Genomic DNA, 26,376 nt, shown 5'->3' on the forward strand with positions numbered 1-26,376 from the left:
CCTTCAGATGTTCTGATGCGTAAGGCTTATTATGCTTGTGTAGTATTAATCAGGCTTATACTTCTTTCCCCCATTATGTTGCACTCTTAAAAACACATTTTGGGTATTTACTCAAGGGAAAAAAAACACACTCTTACTAACATTATTCCGTATCTGTCACGGACTTAAACTCACACTCTACATTTTACATTCATATTCAATTTGATATTCCATTCCTTACACACTTAATGTATATATAACATCCTGCTTTATATTTTGTGTACATTTTTATTCTGAGATTTATATTATTTTCTACTTTTTTAATGCTATTTTTTTGTTTCTATTGAGATGTTTACATTTTGAGTTTTAAAGTTTATTTCTAGTATTTTAATTTGACTTTGTAAAATGCCTTGTGTTGTTATGCTGCTGCAATGCAAACATTTCCCTAATTGGGATCAATAAAGTACTTCTTATCTCTTCTCTTATTTAATTATAACTACTTCAATAAACAGTATATTATTTGACTGTACAGGATTTAATGTTACATACTTTTCTTGTTTATCTTGTTCTATTTGAATGTATATACACTCCTGCCTCTACTTGGTCACTTAGAACATTCTCTGCAACATTTACTGTAGCTTACTGTATCTTATTTTTACATGTATATAGTTCACGTATGTGCTCTACTTGCACACTGGTCTTTCAACATAATATGCACAATTTTATTCTACTCTGTTTCTTCTACTGACAATAAAGCCTTTGGATCTTTATGACATGATCATGAATGCAAGGATACAATGTTAGGTTGAAAATGGTGCAAACCAGAGAACATGTAGAGGGCGGGGGGAGCTGTAGGGCATCATGCACTTCTCTGGAAGAATAATGTTCTGTCATCCAAGAGGAGGTGTTCTTAACTGGTGAGGTTAAAGTGGAAGCAGCTACAGGATATGATGGGTGGGTGCGAATATATAAATGTATGTCTTCACTGAGACACCCGAGTCATGTTTACAGCCTAAAGAACTGCATATATAGCTTGGTATAAAGACACGGTGACTTTGTGTTTCTGATACACTAAGTGCTTACACAAAGGAAAATGAAGCACTGCCTCCGGGAGCGAGAGCATGCACTCGCAACGGTCAGGATGTAAAGCATTTGTTTTGGTGTTCCAGCCTGAAGAGTAAATCATTACATTCATAAATCACCAATAATTATGCCTCAAGCCGGAGGACAGAGCACAATGAGAAAAAGCTCATGAAAACTAAAAGTCATAGATACAACCCTGAGGTAATCTTGAGAGTTCATTCAAAGCAGAAAATAGGGGTTACACTCTGAAGTGAAACTGGTGTAAAGTAGGTTTGATGAAACTAAATATAATGATGTAATGGCCTGACACTGGTGCTTAGGTGCTGTGGAAACAGCTCTAGGTGTTGTGGATGAAAAACATTTTAATGGGTGTTTTTGGGAAGTCGATGTGTCTGGCTCTCTCTCAATTGTTGTTTTGGAGACTGAATCTAAACCCAGAAAACAACATCTAGTCCAACATTGGGAGGGTCATTTATAGAGTAAAACTTGAAAACAATTCATGCTACCATCACTATTGTGTCTACTAAAGAGATCAATGTGACAAAATAGCTAGTATTCCTGGTTAATTGAAACATTTTAAAGCAGCTCTACAACATTTGGATTTAAAGGGGCCATATTCTGCTCATGTTCTGGTTCATTTTTGTATTTAGTGTGTCTACTGTGACATGTCTCCATGCTTTAATGCTCTTTCATTTTCTCCTCTTTTCACCCTTTTGTCTGAAACCAGAGCCCAGTCGGCTCTGATTGGTTAGCTTGCCGGCCCTGTTGTGATTGGTCAACCACCTAGAGATGACCCGCCCCTTAGCCTATCACGTAGATCTGTTGGGGCGCTTGCCAAAACAAGCATAGTGAAAAGTAGTGATGTCACAATGCAGACCAATGGAGGCGTTTCAGGGAGGGAGGGGATTGTGTGGGAGAGAAACTCCCCCTGGAGGGAACACAGGGATTTTAGCCTTTGCAGACCATTTACATGCAAACAAACCTATGGAACAAATTACAGGAAAGAGAAAAAAAGCATGATAGGTCGATTACTTGTGAGATCGTGCCTATGCTTTTATGTGTGTCAGGTCACAGCTGTAGACAATGTGCGATGTTTGCTACAAATGAAGGCTGTATTAACAAAATATCATTATCACTCTTCAGGTTTCCCTCAGCACTTTAACAAATGTCCACTTGTTGTTTTGGTTTTGGGCCAAAAACTGGTTTGGTTCAGTCTCACCGCTCTCATCAGTGCTTCTCCCTGAAGCCGCGCTAAATGTGTTGTGTTATTCTTGCATAGTTTTAATGATATTTTGTTATTCGTTTTTCACTCTACTCAAAACAAACACCAAAAGACCACTTTGAGTAACTTATAATCAAATTATAATGCAATATAACAGTAATTGTAATGCTTTATCAAACCAGCGTTCCTTTATAAGTTCACACAAATGGCACAGATCAGTTGAATACATTGAATTAAAGGGAGCTGATGAAGATGTACCTATGGATGATGTGCTGATTCTGCAGGTAGTCGAGTGCCAGTGTCATCTCACAGAGGTAGAGTTTGACAGCATCCTCACTGAACTGGACGTTCTGCTGCAGATGGTACCGCAGATCTCCTCCCAGCAGGAGGTCAACCACCATGAACATGTCCTCCTCATCCTGAAACGAGTACCTGGAAGAAGGGGGGGTGGAGAACACCGTGCTCACTCTATGCCCAATGTCAAATAACACACAGGCAATACAAGCACAGGCTGAGCAGGGTTTGTGTGCCCTGGCAAGCAGTACACAAAGTAGATGACATGAGCAAAGGTTACACATCTGCAGACACACATGCATGTTAAAAGAAACGTGCACAAGGACATCTGTATGAGCAACCACCGGAAAACATGCTATATTCATGCATCCATCTCTGTCTTGCACCTGAAGAAATACCTTTGAATAAAAAACCTTTATGCATAATGCATATTCATAGACGTCAATGCATGCTTGAGTTGGTTTCTGTGTGAGTATGCGCTCTCTGGCAAGCTCTGAGCATGCTGGACAGTAACAGAACACACATCATTATCCTAATAACATGCCACTACTGTGGGGGAAATGCAAGAAGAGAGGGATTGCTTGTTGAATTAAAGCTTGAAACCACCCATCTTTGCATGATGTGACTTAATTGAAGGCTGCTCGTGGTCTGCTAGACAATTTTTGTCAGTCAGTCTTACTAATCATGCACATCAAATTAAAACACAGCCTCTCAGTGATCTGGCAGGGGATTTGTAGCACTGCACTCCACAATTTCTGCCCCAGACTTTCAACAAACCATTAAGCCACACGTGAACAAATTGTTCTGTGCATCAAAACCAAATTATCTAAGAAAAAGCAGAATAATATCTTAATAGGCCCTTCCTTGTCAATGTGCAGAGGAGGAGGAAAAACAAATGGAGCCTCTGTGGTTTCTTCTATCAAACTCGGTTTAATGAGGTTTGCTATCGAGCCAATTCTTTATTTTACCATTAAAAGCTCTGATACTTTGCCGATATTAGTTCTTTTTATAGCTGCAGGTTCCCTCTGTTTCTCCAGGCTCGGTCCTGAACAAGGGAATATTCTGATTGGTCCTATTCAGGTGCAATTTCCTACCTCTCTATAAGTGAGAAATGGGGCCCATGTTTGCTGCAGAGCAAAATCAATCAATCTCTTCCACAGACTGGTGGAAAAACCCATTTGCAGTACTGTTGGGTCTTTTTCTTCTCCAAAAACAAAGCGTAGATTAATTGATGAAAGGAATTCGACTTTCATGTGATGGAATAGATAATGGGCGGAAAGTACACTCTATTGACCCTAGTGAACACAAACATAACACATAAAGCTTTGTGTCACCATCAGAAAAGTATATTTTACCCCACACATTTCCTCTTTCTCAGACGCCCTGACACCACTGTGGCGAGATAGGCATGCACTCAATAGGAAATGACAGCAGAGCCACCTACATCAGACACAGTGCACCAACCTGGCCTGACCCTTCAAAGATCAACCTCACTATTAAAACACAGCCCGGCCCCAGCAGATGGCCGGCTACAGGATGTTGGCAGTGATTCTTCACTGTCACCTTTTTATCACCTAATTGTCACGGTCTGATTCCCAGCATCCAGTTGACGGATCATTGTTGTGTGAGGCGGCAGGCGCTATCTCAGTGTCCTGCAAAACGCTCTTTCCAATCCCCCTGCTGAAATCTCTACACCTTTTAAGAGAAAGGCAGCAGCGGCTCTGACTGGCTGTCAATTCCTTCCACACTTTCGCTGAGGTGACAAGGAGATGTCAGATAGGGGCCGACAACTGCAGCATAAAAAAATCTCTTGGAATGACGAGGCTAGTCACCTTAAAGAATTCCGAAGAAGGAAGGGAGAGGAAGGAATCACAAACAGTTTGATCTCTTTTTCAGGGAACTCTTTGATCCAAACTCCCACCAATGTAAAGTCCAAATATTTGAGAGTGCTTAAAATCAGACTGTAAAAAAAGGGAGGAACATTGAAAGCACAGCATAAATCTATGTTCACGATATACTCTATGCTGAAAATGCTGTTGTGTTCTATGGAGATATCACCAGACGCCCGAATCGCTAACCTCAGCGCCGAGCACCGCTTGAAATTGACCACGATCGCTGCGCTCAAGTTCAAATTATTGTTAATTGTTACTAATTATGTTGTTTACTGCAGACCTTGATGGTCCCCTATTATTACAAAATGCACTTTTTGCTCTCTTTCATACGTAAATATGTGTCCCCGCTGTGTAAAGAGACTCACAAAGTGTCAGAAAATACAACCCTCTCTCTTTTCCTCTTTACCCACATCTGTAAAAATGGGGGTACAAACGAGCTAATCCAGATTTGCTTCGGTTATGACGTCATAACCGAAATGTGGGCTGGCTTTAAATTGAACTCCTGGCAACGTCCCGCCCACGTGACACGTCCCAACCTATCGTCCCCCAAATACAGTCGAGCTGAATCCCCTCCGCAGCACCTCTGTGTGTCTGTGTATTCAGCAGGATGTCTGCAGGAGGGACTTAGAGTTGTTGTATATATAATACATATAACGTCTCTGTTCTAGTGGTAAACACTGAGAAGTGTTTCAGAAATAATGCTTGATGTGGTTTGGAACATAATATGGTGTTTAAACAAGGCAGCGTTTAGCTGAGTTTCTCTGTTAGAAACTTCTTTCTTCAGAGGGGGTCATACAAAGGGGCGTGGCCAGCTTCAGCTCAGCTCAAATTTAAAGCGACAGTCACAGAATCAGCACAATGGGGGATGTATTTGGTATTTTGAGCAAAACACTTCACAGACAAGTTTTGTATAGATATGGCCCTACAATATATTGTTAACATATAGCATGATAGGAGACCTTTAAGAAGGGCAGCCAATCAGAAGACATCAGTATAAAGTGGAGTAATCTGGCATGCGAGGAAACCATCGAAACAAAACCTAAGTAGCTGTTTTTCCACAGGCTCTGCGCCCAATGAGCAAAGAGGAAATCGCGTATCATGTGAATGCCGGTGAAGTTGAAGGGCATAAAAATATTTGAAGACATCTATCTACCCCTATGTTATTAAGGTCTTGGTTACAAGGCTACCACACTAAAATATGTGTCAGTATGCGTCAGACAACTTTCAAAAAGAAAAAAATTGAACAAACACGTTCACTAATTGTATGTGTACAACACCTGGATTGCCTTTAAGAGGACAACGTTTTTAACATTCTCCGGCCTTAAGCAAAGTAGTTCCCCCTTCCTTGCCACTTCCTCCAGCATGTTTCTCGGGGATCCCAATGTGTTCCTAGGCCAGATAAGATGTACATTCTGTTGAGTACGCTCAGGGTCTACCCTTTGGTGTCCTTGCAGATGGATATGCCCGGAATACCCCCCCCCCCCCCCCCCCCCCCACCCCCAAACTGGCTTTTTTTAATACGAAGGAGCAACTGTGTATCTCCTTTCAGATATCCAAGCTCCACGTCTGGCCCCTCTGGGAAAGGAAAACCCATTTCAGATGCTTGTAATCAAGGACATATCTACTTCAAGGGGATGGTATACATTTATGATGCCATAGGTGAAGAGAATTTAAATGTGACAGGTTGTTTTCTACAATCGGGCTGATTATTTTGAAAAAAATCATAAAACAGACATTTGCATTTCCAGCAGTCATCTGAGTCTTGTGCAACGCTTCTTTGATTCCCAATGTAGCCGTTTATCTCCTGAGCAGGAGGAGATCTTGAAAAAGCTCGCTTTCTAGTTTCGCTCTACGATGAAAGAAGAAGACTTGAGGAAGAAGTCCAATATTTACTCTCTTTTCAGTTTCATGTGTATTTCCACCAGCTCCTGGGGGAAATCTCTGGCTGTGTAGTTCCTAAATGTTCAGCAGCCATATGACAACTTCCTCATTCAGTGTAGGAAAGGTAGCATATGGTGGATCTCAATATATCCCTAGCTCTCTAAAGATCTGCACAGCCCTCCACTTTAAAATATAATATACTGCAGTCATTTTTGATAGTTCGTTTTTTACAAATATTTTCTTTTTATAATCTTTATATCTTTGACCTTCCCTTATTAATAATACTAATAATAATACTAATAAAAGATGGCATTTTCATAGCGCCTTTCAAGGGACCCAAGGCCGCTTTTCATGGATTAAGGACAGACAAAAAACAAACAAACAAAGTAGGGCAAATAATAAAGTAAAAAATAAATAGATAGCAGGAATGGAAGCAAAGGGACTGTAATGGGTTAGGGGTCAAACGCCATGCTGAACGGGTGACTCTTTAGTGATGAATGAAATGAAAATGTCCAGTGAGGCCACATTGTGGATCTCAGCAGGAAAAACACTGAACGCCCCGTCTCCAACAATTCGGAGGCGATTGCGTGAAATGGAGAGCAGGCACGTGTCCAAGGACCGCAGACTCCGAGAAGGGGTGTAGGGAAGAAGAAGGTCCGTCATGTACTGGGGGGGACGAGGGCAAGGAGAGACTTGCATGTGAGGAAGAGTGTTTTGTTCTGGATCCAGGACTTGGTGATGTGCTGCCAGGGCTTGGTGCGGGTGAGAACCCTGGCGGCAGAGTTCTGGACATACTGGAGCCTCTCCAGGGCTTTGCTGGGAACCCCGAATAGGACTCCATTGCAATAGTCCAGGCGGAAGGAGATGAAGGCATGTATTAGGGCAGTGGTGTCCAAACTACAGGCCCGGGGGCCAACTGCGGCCCTCAGCAAATTATAAAAGCATAGTGGAATATGGCCCTAACCTGAAACTTGGGCTTTTCTCATGTTGTAGTTCTTAAATATATATGTAAACATATATTCAAAGTAGCATTCATGTGTTAATAAGCGTTCAAATAAATTCAGTCAATCTTAGTTGATAAAAAAAGCCCAATAACTTACATAATAAGCTTAAAATATACGCTTCATATTTCCCTTTACTATAATCAATCTGAGGCTTCCGTTTTAAGGAATGAGCTGCAACACTTTTTGTTCCAAAGTGAATGAAACTCGATGGAAAGCTGGGAAGCAAGCTGTTTGTTTTTTTTCCTCATCATATTCAAGTTTCAAGCATATTTTTCTTACATTTGATAGATTTATCTGACTTAACTTACAAGGCTATATGCCTTTTAGGATCTGGCTAGGGACAACAGATGGAAATTAGCATAGCAGCTAACTCTGGCTTATTTACAGCAATTTGTCTGTTAATCAATGAGCACTGTCCCTACCAACTAAATAAATAAATATACCTCACCTCTAGTGAGGGGCCCAGACCTTTGTTTACTTTGCTGTATGCGGCCCTCAGTGTAAAAAATGTGGACACCCCTGTATGAGGGTTTCTACCGTCAGAGAGAGGGCCAGAGTCCGGAAATGTTTTAGGACTTATTTCCTTAGGTTGTTTATATCCCCACCACCATACACCAAAGTAATTTGCTGGTATGTCTTAACGTACCTGGCAATAATCTAGATTATGATTCGGATTATCAGAGCTTTTAACTTGAACACAGTAGGACACTGTAGTTTATCAAAATAAAGTTTTCCCAGTAATGTCATTTCGTATGCCCTATTCTGCTCCTCATATTGAAAAATGAACACCATTTATTACAGTAGGCACAGAGGCATTGTGGGTCAAACCCTTGAGTGTGAATGAATGCCTGGCAGTAATTCGGTCCTGGGGAGGGCTGTTACTCTCTAACACCAGCAGGAGGCCACGTGGTTGAGGCCAGGACAGGACTAGGTTGCGGCAAAGACGGCGACTACAGTAAGAGAGGAAGGTTAGCCGGCTGGAAGGAGTACAAGGAACAGGCTGAAATAATCAGGCCACAATGACAAATGAGCACAGGGAGGTAGGGAGGGGAAGCGGAAAAGGGAAACAGTTTTGAGGAAAAGGCAACAGAGAAACAAGAACTTGTGATTCTGTTGGCTGGAGTCACTCTCAAAAGTTTTCAATGGCCTAGATAAAGTTGATGATAGAGACCGGCCGGCTGGAAGTGGCTGCGTGACTCAATCACAAGATGCTCCTGCACCTTTGAGGATTCCAGCAACAATAGTGTGAGTGAACGCTGCCCCTCCTCTCGGCGGCCTTCAACAAAACGCCTAAAGACACGACACCCCCACTGGCCTGCTTTCGCAAGGTGCACTTTCAAAGCCATGTCCTACAAAAAGTTCAACTTTAAAAGTAGACGTTGCAAGTCCTTTAAGGCTGCAAATCCAGGACAAAATAATCTCTTGATGCATGACAATATATTAGAGGCCGAGGTGGAGGAAATACTCAGATCTTGTCCTCAAGTAAAAGTAGAAGTACCAGAGTGTAGGAATACTCTGTTACAGTAAAAGTCCTGCATTCAAAATGTTCCTCCAGTGAAAGTAGAAAGTATTCTTATCTAAATGTACTCAAAGTAGCGACAGTAAAAGTAGTCATTGTTTGATTGGTCCATTTCAGAATAATATCTCTGATATGTTTTATAATGATTGATCATTAAAGTGTTCTCAGAGCTGGTAAAGGTGCAGCTAGTTTGAATGACTCTGTATACTGCAGGGTAGCTGCTGAAATGATATTTGGCCTTTTATGAGGGTGATTTCAGGCCATGCCCCTAAACAGGGCTTGCTATAAATGCTGACTGTAGAGTGTAGAGGCTAATTTGTTCCACACACTCTCCTAAGGCCTTGTTCCATGCGGGCCTGAAATCAATATTCCTAATGGAGGCTGAACAGGGCACAGCATATCCATCCTCACCGCTCTTCTTGCTCGCTTTCTGACTTTGACGGAGTGATGGACAGTAAGAGCAAAGCCATACACTACTCCTTCCGATGACTCATACTTATTTTTGGGGGTTTTGAAACCTTTCAAATCCTTTAAGACGCTCTCAAGGGGCTGTGTTCAAAGCCCTCCCTCTCTGATGACAGCCACCGCATGCAGCAGCCCTGGCTCTCCGCCCTGCGACTCGGTTTCTGTGGCAGCGTCCACTCTGCCATGATTCACTGCAGGGCCCGCAGGGAGAGCGCGAATGCTTGTTTGACTGATCTGTTTTGATGTAGCGCTTAAGGCGAACTTTGCCTTTATAATAATGTACTGTACTCCGTAAACCAGGGGATCAAATGTGTTGCTACGCCTAGTGCTGGTAGTATGCCTAGTGCCGCCTAGTGCTGGTTAGTCTTGCTTTCTACATGGGGAGAGATGACCCCTGCACTCTGAGGCTCCAAACAAAAGCAAGGGAAAGAAGAAGTCAGCGTCTTCCCATGTGTCACAAATCTTTACAAGGATTTGTGTGGATTTGGTGTGTGCAGTAGATGATAGTTAATTTTTTCCTCCTCCGAGGTAATCCATTCAGTGTACCCTGGACTCCTACACATCATATCTTTGCAGCGAGGGAATGGTCGCAGCAATTATTGTGGGCTGCAAACTTGACATCCACCCAGCTTAAGGCAGCCTTTCTGCAGCTGATGCGATTCGGTGTAAGCTTCCACAAGGTTGCTTCCTAATGAATTTTCTCTGAACCTACGGATGGAGCTGTTCAAAAGCATAGCTGAATTCCGGATGTTTCCAGGCATACACTGTGTCTTTGTGTGGAGGTAAGAGCTGGAGAAAACCTCACAAATCCTCTTAGTCTTCACATCTCTTCTTTTGACCAAACAGATCAATGCCAAATGCTTTTTTAGCTACCCTCCTCTGTACTTTATGCCTCCCCTCCCGCGCTCCTCTTTGGCACTGCAGGAATCATCACTTCCTCTGACAGCTGTTTGGTGTGTTTTCCTGCATTCTCTCTGACTGGTCTCTTTGGCTGCCTCCTGGCGCCGTCTCAATAAAAAACACTCCCATGAAGCTGTATCAAAGCCGGCGTTTCTCGTGACTTGCATCTTTTTTTTGTATGCTTTCGAGAACAGGCAGTTCCCTGACAGGAATCTTAACCCTGTGTTTGACACGCCTATAGATAGTGGCGACTGTCTGATCAACAGGGAATTAGTTAAACAACATACACACGCCATGGACCAATTAGGTTCCCAGTTGTTATACAGCGAAGGAGATGAGGAGAAGATGAAGCGGCGTTCCCATCAGGCCTATCTCATTACCTGCCTCAGATGCTGTATCCAGCAGCAGCTAAATGAAGCAGACAGTTTATGTGATGCATACAGGTGCAACATAACAATGCTGTCACACACAGATGCTCACAAGAAGTAAACTGGGGCAGAAATATCAAACATACCATAGACTCCAGACATAAATTGATTTCATTTTCCGCTCAATGTGTCATCCTCTCTCTATCCTCTCTCAAGAAGAAAAAGCACACTTCCCTTCAATTAATCACTTTCGAGAAAGCTCAACGCCCGAAGACTTTGGATTGGTCCTGTATAAATCCATTTACTTAATGAGGATCCAGACTCTATTTTCTGACTATGTCTGCACAATTTAGGTACACAAAGGGGGAATCTAGACACAAATGTTCTCTGCATGGGTCCAGTCTGGTTATTCTTTAACAAACACCAACACAGCTGCTCAAGTTCATGGTCTGTGAGCGCTGCTCTGACAGATTCATACAGCTACAGCTGCATTCAGATGCACAGCTGTTCATACTTCCCATTTCGCTGATGTCAAACAATCTGACGGCAGGTCCAACAGCCTGTTGAGGATGTGCCTCTGCTCTGCAACTCTTACTATTACATTTTATCTGTTGCAGATTTGACAGCTTCACTATGCTTTTCAACAGGGATAGAATATAAGCACACATGCTCAGGGCAAGATCGGGACACTCCTATTAAGAAAAGCAGCGAGAAGACCCTTTAAAAGGTTGGTTTATCCCTATTTAAAAAGACTTGCAAGTCAGTATTAGCGGTTGAAAGCATGGTGGAGGGGTAAACTCTCTGAGGGACATTCCAGTTTCAGCTGTAAGGGAGAGGGACAACATTTGATTTTCCCTTTTTTTACTAGAGCGGATGTAGATATCTCAAATCCTTGGCAAAAAAAACACAAATCTCTCATGTAATCATAAGACTAGAGGTACATTAGATACTATTTTCCAGAGGTGGGGGGACTCGAGTCACATGACTTGACCTTTGACTTTTATTCAGCACTTGAGACAGATGATTCAAAAGGACTTGACTGTTTAAACTTAAATAGTTGCATTTGTTATGGTATTGAGATATTACGTTTAGTTTTTTCGAACCGTGATTGGGTGATGCGCGCAAACCTGGCAACCTACTAGGACACGGTAGCCTGGCGGTAGTAGTCTCTGTACAAATGAAATGTAGTACGAGAGTCTGGTAGGACCAGGCTAAGGACACGGCAGGGCAGATGCAGACCACCAGCAGAATGCAGGAGTGAGTCAGTTGGAGGGGGCTCCAAAAATAATCAAGTTTGGATTCAAGGATTATGTTGTCGATGACGCTACTAAGAAGAGAACAGCGGTATGCAGGGTCTACAGCTCAAAAATCAGTGACACAACCGCCACAACATCCTACTTCATTCGTCACTACAAAAACACCCTCAAAGAAAGGAAGGTGAAAAAAAAAAGTTTTTTAACGTGAGCTAACTTATTGGCTAATCAAATGTTAGCTAGAAATCTAACGTTAAGTTTAAGCAATGTTAGACTTGGTTTCAAATCGATTATGAATTTCATAGAGAAGACCAAACGGTCAATTGTACTCCTGTTTTCACTTTACAGGCCTTTAGAACTAGGGTTATTATTTCAGGGCCCCGGTCTCCATTGTTGTTAATGGTGAAGATAAGCATTAACGTTAATGTTGAAAATAAAACTCAACTTTTCATAACCACTGTCTTTGAACTGATTTAGATGTGGAAACTGGGGTTATTCATCAGAATTTCATATGATTTGACTTGTGACTTGCTTTATCTGAGCAATGACTTGAGTTGACTTATAGCAGGGACTCAACTGGACTTGCTTGATTCTCAACACAGTAACTTGGGACTTGCTTGAGACTTTTCGGTTAAGACTTGAGACTTGCTTATGACTTGCACATGTATGATTTACTCCCACCTCTGCTATTTTCAAATGTTTCTAACACTACCTTTCCTCAGTGTTAGGAAAGGGACAGTCAAACATACTTAAGGGTATAAAGGACAAAATGTGGATTATCTACAGTAACTCAGACATCTTGTTGAGTTACAACTTCCCAGCGAGATGGATGGAGCCTTTGTGGAGCATCTCCTTGCAGAAACAGAGAGGAGGTGTAAAGTGTGAAACTTCTTCTACCCACGTAGCAGCAATTATACAGTTTAGCCTCTTTGTCAGTAATGGCCATTTGAGATAGTGCTGGATGCAAAGTATGAGGGAGAGAGTGGAGCAACACATGGAAAACTAGAACACAGAAGGCTTTGGCAGTCATACACTCCTGCAGGGAATTATAGGCTACTATTAAAAATACACAGGCCTACTACTGTACACTTATTAAATGCCCACAGCTTGTTCTAGTAGAGTGGCTTCTCTAGCAGCCAAACATATCCCCAACATTAAACCTAAATCATTCACAACTTGAAGAGGGAATGAGCTCTACTTTGTCTTGGTTCGTCTGCTCAGTCTCTACACAAACCATCATGCGATGCGTGAATATCAACACATTCTGTCAACAATTGCTCAGAGAAGACAGGCACGTGCAATATCATTCTACCAATTACAGAGGAGGTAAAGTGCTTTGTGTAATATGCCGTGAATGCCGTGCCAGGTCCCCAATTACATTTGGAAATGTGTCCCGCTTGGAGATGAGCGTTGAATAATGAAAGCATCCTCCATTCACCCACATATCAGACTCAAGGGAAGAGTAAGGTCATTACAAACCACAGTAATTATCAAATGTGTGCTTCATGGGCTCTGAGTCAAAATGAATATTCAAAATATCTCTGCTGTGTAAATGGTTTCTTAAATGGATAACTGTTGTTTTGTCTTTGTTTTAAGCATTTAGGAAACCAACAGCACTTTCTTCCCCCACTAAGTGCCAAAATAAAGGGCAGAATAGTCACGATAAAGAACATCTATTTTAGGGATTTGAGAGTGAGCATGCATGTCTATTGGGAGGGCAAATATACAAAATGCATAGACAGACAAAGCAGGCGACCGACACAGGCAGTGCAGACCACATTGAAAGTGTAAAAACATGGGATAGTCACCAGAGATTTACTAAAAATATATGCTCAATTTCCTGTAGGATCTCAAGCTCTCTAAAGACGTTTCGGACCTCATCTCTCTCCACGCACTGCTGTTTGTTCATGTACTTCATGGCGTACATCTTCTCCGTGTCCCTCTTTTGCACAATGCATACCTGCAGAAAAAAGGAGAAAAACCATTAATTGAATCAGAACTCCTTCATTCGTCCTGCAGCGGGGACATTTACGGTGTTACAGCAAAAGTGGCATAGCAGGTAAAGAAAAGGTATGCAATAATAATGAGCAAGCTAACTTATTAAATATAGAGAAGAAAAGCTCACAAGAGTAATAGCAGGGTTATACCTAAACCGGGTAACAGGGTCTCTGCTCCCTCTTACTGTCGGCGGGAGCCCTCAAACCAAAATGCAGATTTTCCCCGTAAAATGTTAAAGTGTTGCCAGAAAACAATATTTCTGTTAGTCAGAAACGGTATAATGACTCCAGAAATATGAATATGGTGTCAAATGTCTCGTCAGACGGCAGAGACAGCTTTGTTTTTACGGAGATAAATAGGGGATGGATGTCCAGTGGGTCTGCCGGTGGACGAGTGGCAGGCAGCAGGCTGACACTGAAACTGATTTCTGAATTGCATCCTTTCTTTTACTCTCCTTTTTTCTGTAGAGGAAGTAAAGATGTATTTGTTGTTTGAGGTGCAATATCTGACTCAGCAGCTTTAAGATATGAAAGAATTATTACTTTCTGCTGCGCTTGAATGCAGGATTTTCACCGGAAAGTGGGCGGGGCCGTAATTTGTGACGTAAGTGCCCTCATACTATATTCGTCTAGAAAAACCCCTGTAATAGAATAAAAAGAAAGACAAAGAAGTTTGAATCCACGGCTAAAATTGAGTAGCAGGTATTTAAAGAGTGAAAAATGATTGCACATTACAACTGCAAAAAAAGTGTCTGTATGATTAATTGTGTATTGCAGAATGGTATTGGCATGGAAAGTGAATAACTGGTCAGCTGTCGAAAACAAGATCCAACTCCACAAATGAGACCTCACTGCTGTGAGAATGAAATGTCCACAGCATCTTCTGGCGGTTGATTAAAGCCATTGTTGATAGCTGCCCTATCCTGACGCATGAGTTGCTGACCCGACTCTCTCACAACTCTAATGATCTTCTCAAACACACAACTTTGTGGCACAAAGCACTTCCAAACAAATCCCCTCATTATTTATTTACCGCTTGTGTTTTGTGTCAGTAAGTGGCCGCGAAAAGGTCAGGATCAGGACGGGGCTCCAGAGAGGTCAGAGTCATTACAGTAACATTACCGTGGCAACCAAAGTCATTAAGCAGATCATCTGTCTACCGCAGATTCTGCCTTATGGACGAGTAAGGTCCAGTCGGTTCTCTTGTGTTACCTTAGACATTTAATCAATGCGTAAGAAGGAACTGGAAAAGAAAACAACAGGTTTGGATTCCTAAAAACTTCTTAAGCCAAATGTAACAGTCTGAGAAACGTTATGATTTGAGATACTTTTGTGCTTTCTTATCAATTTATGATTTGTGATTTTGTAATCACAGTCTTATTAGACAATTGTAAAATGTAGAGTATTATCTGGATAGTGACATGTAGAATGTTTCATATTTGGGATGTGGTCGGTGAGTCACATGACCACAGTCAGGTCAGAGGGCAAATCCATGGCATTGCGGGTAAGAGGCAACATGGCGGCAGAAGAGGGTGCACGCATGCCGTTGAAATTAGCTACAGGGCCAAGAGGCGCACACGGTAAATGTTTCTCATGTGTGTTAATATTTGTGCTTTACACTTTTTTTGTACTGTTTGTGTAAAATGAAATGATTTTGTGACCCATGTTTTGATTTTGCTCATGTGTTAGCTGTTTATCAATGGGCATAAGACTGAAACGGCTTAATGTAAACTTTCAATTGTTCATTTCTTATAGTTTAGACGGTGACTTTGGAGAAAGGGAGCGAGAGGGAGAGAATAAAACTTCTAAATATCAGTATGTTTGTGGCCTTATTCATCGGCCCGGTGTAGCTAAACCAAATGTACATCGACACGAATATTGGCACTCCAGCTGGGATGGTTTTATAGTCAGTATGGAAAGTTGAATGAATTCAGCACCTGTCATATCTTATTGGAAGTGTGCATGGTACTGAAATACACTTGGATAAATCTGAATCTATGATTTAATGTATCTTTACAGCAGCCTCCAAAGAGAACTAAGATCTAATTTGCATGACTGTTGAGCAGGGATACCACGACGTTCCACACTGTCAGTAAAATACCTAAGTGGGCTGGAGGGAAAACACATTTACAGTAGCTTTAAAAAAAAAAAACGACTTACAAGATGCACATAACTGTTGTTAGCTCTTTATTTCTTTAAACGTGTCACTGTTTTGGAGTGAGTTAAACAGTGTTGAATATAAAGATTTCTCTCCAATGACATGGATGCTAGTCTATGAGTAGATGCACGCTTTTAACTGTGGTGATACGGTAGACAGAAAATAGTTCTTATATCAAACTGTTCACCAGAATCAGAATCGGAAATACTTTATTCATCCCAATCAGGGAAATGTTTTTGTTACAGCAGCCAAATACAATATAATAAAATTAAGAAATATACAGATAAAATATCGCAATGAAGTTGAGAGTATTAAATGAAAATATAATATGTGCAATGTTAAGTGTAAAGTGTAGAATGTGCATGTTATGTCCAGTTAACAGAGAGGCTATGGAAAAGTTAACAAGGGATATGGATTAGCGTCAGTAAATGGGTCATTACTTCTGGAAAGAAACATTCCTGTTAAGTCTTTTAATACATTTTTGTAGTTGCTTTGAGTGCTGTCCACTTTCCATTATACATTTGAGATATTTTTAGGACGACTGTGTCCTTTACGTGTATTTAAGAACCTTGTTTCCATAACTGGGGAAAGGGATTAATAAAAAGGGGATTAAAAAAACTCTTGTCTACAATCATGTCGATTTCACAACAGTGTGTGTGCATGAAAGATCAGACTATGAAAGCATGCCCGTGGCAAAGTGCAGCAGCAAACATCATTACTTACTTGTAAACACAGTTTAAATATGCAAGCCTTGGTTTAACGCTCCAGGGGGGGGGGGGTTTAATCTGATTACCCAGCACCTGCATGTAAAAGCTCTGTGATTGAATTCCTCTCACTAACCTGGCTTCCTGTGTGCGTGTAAACAAAGGCTGCATTCACACCGCAAGCCTCAGTGCTCCATTTGCATTTACCCCTCAGATGCGATTGATTTGTTGGGCTGATGCATTCTTTTTTTAAATAGCCAGATTAGGGCCACTTTTGTATGAAGTGTGAACAAAGCCATTGTGAATGTAAAACCCTCCTTAAAGACAGGAAGTTCAAATCAATATTGATGATCAAAGCACTACAGGAAACGATCCTAAGCAGCTGTTTTGGCCCTAGAAAGTGTCCCCCTGTGTCCTGTGTTTAGCACTTCTCTTAAAATGAAAAGCTAAACACCCCTCAGATATTATGTGTAATGACAGAAGGCTGAGTTGAGCTGTCCACCACGCACAGGTCTGGTCATTACAGTCTGTGTCAGACAGATGGCTGTTTAACACAGCACTCTGGCCCTGATGCACTGCAAAAAACACCCATCAGCTCCTCATATTCTACTGTGTTTGGTGATTAAGCCACTTGATTGACTGGGAAAGAGAATCTCCCTTACCTTAATGCAGATGAATGTTTGAGCAGCTGTTCATACATTTTTTATATTGAGTTATTTTGAAGTTGTCCGCTATATTCAAATTACCCCTGCATTACGAATAAAGATGAATGAAATCTGAGAACACTTTGTTAACAAAGATTTCCCATTAGGCTGGAGGATTTTATGCACTTGATTGAATGGGGAAAAGAAGATTTTAAGACTGAACACCAAAGCAAATGAGGTGTTAAAATGAACATTTTCCATGTGGTGACAGGAGCAATCTATGACGGTGTTAAAAACCCATCTATTTAATTTCGCTCATGGTTCCCCTCAAGCACACGGCTCGAAACGAGTGCCAGGTCTGACTCAACTCTCTCCTGTTTCCTCCGTCTGGATCTCCTCCAGCTCCCTCAGATTCCCCTTCACTTTCATTAGCTCATCACATCTGAAATTCATCAGACCATTTAGTGTCAGATTATACTGAAGAAGACAGTCTCTATTAGCTGTGTAGCTTACTATAATAACTACAGATTCAGCAAATTAGTATTAATAAGCTCTCTCGCGATATTGTATCGAAACACGGACGCCAAGTATCGATATTTTATTTTATAAACGATATTATTGTAAATCCAAATTAAAGTTTTTGGTAACATTTGCTTTTCAATCCACTAGATGGCCATGGATACAGTCAGTGGGATTGGCAGGGAGATAGTCAGAACAAAGATGGAGTCAGCTGAGAGGGAAATCAGAAATGCTCCATATCGCAATATATGGTATGGCAATACTTAGCATATCGCAGAATCGCAATACTGTCGTATCGTAGCTTCAGTATCGCGATAGTATCGTATCGTGGGGAGCCTGGGGATTCAGACCTCGACTATTTTCTCAGCTGCATATTTGTTAGATGTCATCAGCTTTTGCCAAATAACTAATTATGTTCAAAGTCAAAGTCCACTTTATTGTCAAAGTTTCCACATGTGTTATACATAAAGACAATTGAAATACCGTTTCTGGCAGTCCCACAGTGCAAATATAAAAGAACATATAACATAAAAAGATAAGAGCCTAGAAAAAAAAGGGTGGGTAAAAAGGGGTATACAAACAAACTAAGTTAACATTAGCTCTATGAGTTGGTGGAAAAGAAAACCACCTACTGATTTTCTAAAGTTTCCAGCTGACCTGCTTCATAAGGAGAATCTTTTAAGTTTTAAAGCAACATTATGAAACACTTTTAACTTAAAAAGAAAACAATTTCATTACATTGACTTGTAAGCAACACAATAAGCTAGTTAGACGACACAGCTGTGGTGAGGGTAGAGGACCTGACCCACTATGTAAAGTCAACAACCTACGTCAAAATGTCAGCAAGACTAAGAAGATGAACCTGGACTTTACACGAAGCAATGAAGGAACTGCGCCCTCCTAGATATAGACAGGATCATCCATATTTTCCAGAGGTAATTTGTTCCCAAACCACATAACGGCCTTTTCTCCCGGTTGAGGTTGGGAAAGATGCAGGAGGTCAGCACTGAGAGGCTCAGGAAGAGCTTCTATAGAGGCCAGTATGATCCTAAATGAAGTCACTTAGAAAAAACACCATTAAAACAGGGCACTTCTTAAAGCAACCTGTAAAGCCATACAATGATGTGGCTAGTTAATGCCTCTTGTGTAAGTAGGTAGTAGGCTAGTTAGCTGACATGCTAGTGCTGCTTACATTCGAGTAGACAAGCACTATTTAATCCATCCTTTTTAACGTTTGTAAAAATACATTCTGATTTGTTTAGGAAGGCAGGTATTGTAATTACAATTATTTTGATCATAAGTCTACTGTGAAGGGTGAGGGTTAGGGGTTAGGGTTAAATACTGGTACAGAGGACAAATGATTCTGAGGTAAAGCACAGCATTTTGCATTTTAAAATCGTGGCATATCAGCCGAAAATATTACTTATTGCCAGTTCCAAATGTTATAATCCTGCTATAGGATTTCAAGTCTCTCTATCAATTCAACCAAACCCAAAACCTCCTTTTTAGACATTTATTTTTTCTGCCCTCAGCATGATAACACGCAGCTTCAGGCTCTTCCTGTTTCCATGTCCCTCGATGAGCTCAGCACAGACCCAGTTTCTCTCCGCTCTCAGCCAGGCCAGTCTACCATCTGCACTGTGCTCGAAGGTGGAGCAAATAAACTCTTTTAAATCCTACAAACTACAATCCACAAAAAAAGTTCAAGTACATTTCTATTCCTTTACTGTTAAGGCCAATAAGTTATTTCCAATATGTACCTTATTACATTTAAGTTGATGCTATTTTCCATGTCAACCTGAGAAAAAAAGTGGAGATTTATAGACACTCACTGGCTCAGGACCTATTTTGGAAATGTTATTTATGGCAGTGTTTGGAGTAAAAGCAGCAACATCCTCTAATAAAGAGGCCCAATATCAGATTTGTTATATATATATTCGATATGCTGTTTTCTTTTTTGCCAATTGCCATTACCAATATAGACCCACAGATTTATTTGCACCTCACTCAAGGGAACAATAAGTTTCTATATATATATATAGTACTTCATTACATTATTACACATGATCTACAAACTGCTACCAAAACTAAATACACTTTATTAAAAAAAGGATCACATTAAGTAGCTTTATGATCAAATAAATAAATAAACTAGATGTACATTGTTCAATTTTCAAGACATGATGTGCTGAAATGATCTCTATTCTTAAATAAAGCATGCCCAAACTCTCTAGAAAATAACTACTGAGACCTCCACAGTGTGCACTACCATCCGAATGTTGTGTGGGAACTCACATGAAAGGAAAGGTTCCATACGAGGCAGGTCTCTGGGGCTGAACTCGTGGTGCAACACTCGGTGGACATTACATCCATTTTTCACAGAAAAACATTTTCTACCAGATGATCTGTTAAGTTGAGAGCACTGAGGAGACCTTTTTTTAAATGGTCTCTGCTTGCAATCCATTACTTTGTGAGCAATGCGGTATAGGATGTGACATGTTCACCGTGGTGGGTAATCTATTTAAAGCCAGCATCCAGCCTCCTGAGAGGAATGGTAGGAGTTTCAACTCAAATGGTAGGGTCTCATTTAGAACATGATAATGATAATATAAAGTACATGCATGATCTCAATTAGTAGCTATAATCATCAAGAACCATCCTTCAGCCTCCTTTCTCTTATCCTTTGATTTTTTTCTGTGAAGTCATTCAAATTCAAGATATGCCATGTATGGTGGCTCTTGAGGCTCAAGCTGCTGCCCCATGCCCTTTTTAGCTAAAGTGCCCCTCTGGAGCCAATGAAAACGGATTATTACAACTCTTGCTCCTGCTTTTTTTTAATTATAATTACTGTTGTGGAAAAACCTGCCAACACCCCATTCAACAAGTCATCATTTATTGAGGAGTAAATGACACTTTTCTCTGTGAATGAACATAAGATTGATAGGTGGGAGCTTATTATGGTTCTCTGAAACCAAGAGTATTCTGATAGTGGTATTTGATTGGTCGTTGCAGATGTTAATTAGCATTATATATCATGAAATCAGCTAGGTCAGTGGCCCCTTAGCTTTACACCGTGATGCACTAGCCTTTAGAGTCAGTTTTGCATGTGCAGGGCTAACTATAGAGAAACCATTATATTTAGAAGGGCAAAAAAAAGGGAGTCGGATGACGCAGTATGAAGAGCGTCCGAGTCCATGTATGGAGAATGTCGGATTGGATGGATGGTCAAACTAACAGACTGTGAAACCGAAATTAAATGTTACTTTAATGTACATTACATGGGTAATGCACTTGGCTAACGTCATGTATTGAGAGTACTTAACTTACTTTTGTAACCAGTTTATAACTCCTTAACCATGATCTTTTTCTAACCCTAATCAAGTATTTTATTTGCCAAAACCTAGCTTAGTTCACAGCGTTGGGTGTTACACTTTACAAAGCAGTAATATAACGCATTACTACTGGAATTTTGGTAATATAACACCCGTTACAATTCTCAGTAATGCACGTTACAACACATTTGAACCCGAAATGATGTGGTGTTTAGTTTTTTAAGAATTCACCAACATCGCAAGACATTCTGACACCAGAGAAATAATTGTGCCGGTAGAATAGTAACTCAGTAAGCCTGTTTACTATTGGTTAAGAGGGCTGCAGAAACAGATTCACAATGCAGAGCTGCAGGCTCGGAGAAAAGAACAGAGAAAGACAGGAGTGCGTGCAGGCCAAAGCAACAGAAGGTAACTTTCTCTCTCGGGTTGCATGCCTCTTGAACCGCGAGAAGTAAAGAGACTCATGGCAGAGTGTTGAAGATATGCAGCCTCTGTCCTCTGTGGAATCGCCGGCTTTTAGAAAGCTTGTCAGCCAAATCCCCGTTAACACACCAATGACAAGGTGAGCTAACACTGCCATAGAGACTTGTTCATACAGTGCAGAGGCTCCACTAACATGTATTAGTAACACACAGCGACATCATGTTACCGGTATCAAATATTATTCAGCCCATTAAACGGAGCATATGTTTAATTTCTAGCTATTTTCCTAATTTCAGCATGTACTGCCAGATAGATAGACATTTGCCTAAGAGTTGGATAAAGCATGCTGTCATGGCTTTTGTGATTCTGACGGTGATTTGGGATTGACCATGAGCCTTCACTGCGCCTACAGTTGTTAGTAGCCTTAAGGGCCTACACAGTTGTTATGCTATACCACATCGCCCTTCACTGGTTGTATAATGAGCTGCGATAAACTACATTTTAGCATTTAAAATGCCTTTCCATACTTTTGCAGTTATTTTGGTGAAAGTAACTCAAAAGAAATGTCGCGCATTACAGTTGAGAGACCGTAATAATGTAATATAACTTATGACTTAGAAAAGACAGTAATAATGATATATTCTATTTTAGTTCATATGGTTCAACTCAAAACAAGTTGAGGTCATCGGAATAAACCCTATATATTAAAAAATTCCGCTAAAGGGTCCTGACCAACCATCAGTGTGTGACCAGTTGATCTCGGAGCACTAAGCTTGATGCTGAGCAAGGTAAAAGGCTATACTTGGCTGTGGTTTCCCACAATGAATATTATGACTGACAGAGGCAGAGTGAGGAGTAATTCAAAGCAGCAGCCAACAACTTCATGTTAGCAACTCAAATATTTCATTGTGTTTCTGAAATGCTGCCAAAAGCCCTCCAATCTCTCCATATCCCTTAATGCCGCTTTTCCACCAACCCGGATCCGGAGCTGGAGCCAGAGCTGGAGCTGATAAAGATCTGGTTTTTCGTGTTTCCACCGCAGCGGCACCGGCTTTAAGCGCAGAAAAGATCCAAGATCCAATACGTCACACTTACATCAGAGAGGGGAGATTAACCTGAGCAATAACAGTTCATGGCGAGTACAGGGGATACAAGTTGTAACAAGCAGTAGCACTGAGCAAAGTGACTACAACGCGACCACACACTTATAAAACACATTCGTTATAAAGTCAGGCAACACTAACCAGGCTGTTTGATGCTGTTTATTTGACCTTTAATCACCATCCGTTCAGTGTTTTTGATCATTGGGAACAGCAGGCAGACGTTTTACTGTTGTCTGGTATTATTGCAGCTATCGGATGGAATCAAAACATGGGCTACACAGGTTGCCATGTCCCACTATCACAAGTAAACTCATAATGAAAAATACAGCAGTAAAATATGCCTGTAGAAAAAACGGCTTATACCACGATAGGATAGCAACAGGTAGACAAGTAGTAGATAGTCGGATTAGCTTCGGTTGCTATGCTAACATCACCTGTGTAATGATAGAAACACTTTCATAACAGCGTTGTGATGCCAAACAGCGTCAATTCAGACTGAAACACATTCACTTATGGGGATGGGGTATGCATCAGCTGCTGACAGCTGTGACAATCAGACAGTGAATACTTTCCAGCGCCCGCTGCCGTGAGCTAACGGCTGACTAAACGCCGGTGGATGAGCAGCACTGCAGCGGGCGGTAAATGCCGCTGAACCACATTAGTAAACAATGAACCGCGGCTCTTTGGAGAAAAGGATAAGGTTGGAGAAGTAGTTCTTTAATTTAATCTCTCTTCTTATGATTAAAAACTACACGAGAATCCATCCGACGCAGTCCTCTCTATTGATGTAGTTGTGAGCGACGTTGGGGAGAGAATCAGCGACATAAAACGTTGTGTGGGTCATAAGAGGGCGTCATGACGCAAACGATGACGCAGCTCCACTTGAGCGCCACTTGGCCTCTGAGCGGAGGAAACACAAGAGGTGCTACAGGCTAGAACCAGAAAAGCGCCAGAAAAGCAAAAGATCAGATCTTGAACCGGATCTGGTTTGGTGGAAAAGCGGCATAAGTGAACTTCTGAAAGTTACTGAATATGGTTGGACTATACAGGAAACATCTCTTCTTTAGGAAAGCATGTGTTCCTGATCAAATATTTGTCTATGCTGACCGTATTCTTTGTACAGAACAGTGCACTATGTGCTATTTTAAGTATTCTTTATTAAAAAGGCTAATGCTTGCGGCAGCTGTGTAGAATTTAAGCCCCAGAGTTTAACAACCAATCAGATATCACGCTGTCAGTCATCTCCCAGCAGCCCCATCTTATCTTGGAAGCTCAGGAGCAGGCCGGCCGAGTGAAATGATGACTTTCATAAAGGATTTATTCATATATTCATTGGGCATATTAGCAATTCAATGCATTAGCCCAGTTTAGTATTGAGCAGAAGAAAGTAACAATTCGGAGGCAAAGGTGTGAGGCAGAATGTTTTTTCTAGCTATTTGCATATGAATGGAGATATTTTCACCTCCGTATTTTCTGTCGAGATGGAAGAATCCGGCGTTCATTTGCTGTTCCAGTTAAGGAATGAGGTACAAAGACCAGTTCTGTCTAAAGCAGTAATGGACACCAAAGTGTTCCTAATTAATTCTGAAACATATTCTCGAAAAATGCAAATGGTCAGTATGAGCCAACCTCCTGCTCCACTGCAGGTGAGGGTTTCATTGTTAAATTCTAATTTGGGAACACCTGCTATTTAGATTGCCTTTGAATATTTGTCACAGATAAAGGTCGTTTTGTTCTCCAACAGGCAGGGTTGGAAGCCAAGGGCGAATCTGAGAATGGTGCCAAATGTCTCTGCTGGCTGGTTCACCGTGCATCTGGGGGAGGAGACGTGGCTAAAAAACTGGCACATCCACGCAACCAGACTCTGGATTTTGTATCCTGCAGGCAGCAGGAATCATCCAATAAAAATAACTCATGCTGCTGCACTCTCCACAATTTGGTTTCAAAACTAGGTAACTTTATTTCTAACACTATACATTCATTTGTGTCATCCTAACCTGACTAAATAGTGTACTTGATGGGGACTACTTCATCCGCACATTTGAAGTGTAGGGAATTTGACTCAAAACACACAACTGCCTGTGTTCATGGTAATGATGGAACATGTCAGCAGGTGCCACAGTGCGCTTCTTTGATGTATTTGTTACTGCTGATGCATGGACTTGTCAGGAATGTAGTACAACATAAAAGTGAAAGCAGTGCTCCGCTAATTTAATTTTGGGTACAACTTCAGTTCTTTTGCTTCTAGAATATGACCATTCTTATTTTGATACAAACATGTGGGCTTTATCAGAAAAGTAGCACAATGTGGAAGTGAAAGCATTTTAAAGAGGCCCTATTCTGCTTTTCGGGGTTTTCACTCTCCCGTAGTGTGTTCTATAGCTTTGTGTGCATGTAAATGGTGCGAAGGCTGAAATCCTGTGTCTCTCCCACATACACACCCCTCCCCTGAGGGTAAAATGAGGTGATGTAGCACAGGCAGTATGAGAAAAATAAAAAGCTTTTTGAACATTAAAGCATGGAGACATGTCCCATTAGAGACACTGAGTACTAATATGAAACCTCTAATGAGCTTAATAAGGCACCTTCAAAAGTGAAGAAAAAAATATAGTTTTTAGATGAAATCAAACGGAGCCTTGTCTGAATGCACACCAGTGACCTGTTGTATTTACACACGGAATTAGCTGTCACGGTCCGTGTGACAATGAATTCAGCACGGCAGCTGTCAGGAAGCCCGGCCCCGTGCATCAGGGAACTTGAATGGTGTTGCGGTTAATGAGCTGATACAATTGAAATGAAAAAAAATCCGGCCGGTCACATGAGCTGTGTCCAGTTTATACTTGGCTCCAGATGTATCCGAGCAGCGGGAAGGACGACAGCCCAGGGTGAGAGGCTGTCACAAAGTTGGCTGTAATCTCTGACCACCAGCTGCACACAGCACCTGTTTATCTCTGCTAAAGAGCTTTTAAACAGCCACATACTGAGTCAACGTAAAGGTGAGACATATCAATCTCTCTGTGGACGGTGTGAGATGTGTGGAGTCTTTTAATGTGGGGGAAATCAAAGGTAAGTAGAGGAGGAAACAACTCAGGTGATAGCGACCGTCCGTCTCATCCTCAAAGAGCTCAAAGAAACCCTCCTTTGTGTCATATCCTTTGCATCTGATGCTCACTTTTAATACTCCTGAGCTCTGAAGCATGAAACTAACTCTGCAGCACAATCATTATTTAATCAGTGCTAAGAAAGGAGAACGATGCTAATAACGAGGCCGTTTCCCGGAGTTATTCTCCATAGGGTCAGCACCTGGCAGGCAGAGAAGCACGTTCCAGTGAACAACGCATTAAAACATCCAGCCTTCTGAAAAGAGCCACCGCAGTTATTCAGCCATATGTTCTAAAAACTGTTGGAGGGTCTCTAAGTAGGCAATACGAGCAGCAATTACAGAGTAACTGTGGCAGATCTTCCATGGTTTGTGACGAGCGCAGCTAAATGTAGACTTGGGTCTGGAAACAAAAGGAATCTGTCTTTCAAAAAAGCAGTAACCTTTAAAAAATCAGCAACTCATATTCAACGGACCAACACACACTGGAGGGAAATGCATGCAGGTGGAACAAAGCCTACTGAAAGGTTTACAAT

The 26,376-nt window shown here is 41.3% G+C and overlaps 1 protein-coding gene across 1 annotated transcript in view; it reads right to left on the bottom strand.

Annotated features, from left to right (window-relative positions):
- Positions 1 to 26,376, bottom strand: part of LOC134858609 (serine/threonine-protein kinase 32C) — a 100,628-nt gene that overhangs the window by 19,768 nt on the left and 54,484 nt on the right. Inside the window, exons 3-4 of the mRNA XM_063874587.1 lie at positions 13,669 to 13,820; positions 2,543 to 2,716 (exon numbers count right to left, since the gene is read on the bottom strand). Of these exons, the coding sequence (XP_063730657.1) occupies positions 2,543 to 2,716; positions 13,669 to 13,820 (326 nt within the window). The remainder of the gene's footprint in view (positions 1 to 2,542; positions 2,717 to 13,668; positions 13,821 to 26,376) is intronic.

This window comes from Eleginops maclovinus, chromosome 22 (genome assembly GCF_036324505.1).
Source record: "Eleginops maclovinus isolate JMC-PN-2008 ecotype Puerto Natales chromosome 22, JC_Emac_rtc_rv5, whole genome shotgun sequence".
NCBI lineage: Eukaryota > Metazoa > Chordata > Actinopteri > Perciformes > Eleginopidae > Eleginops > Eleginops maclovinus.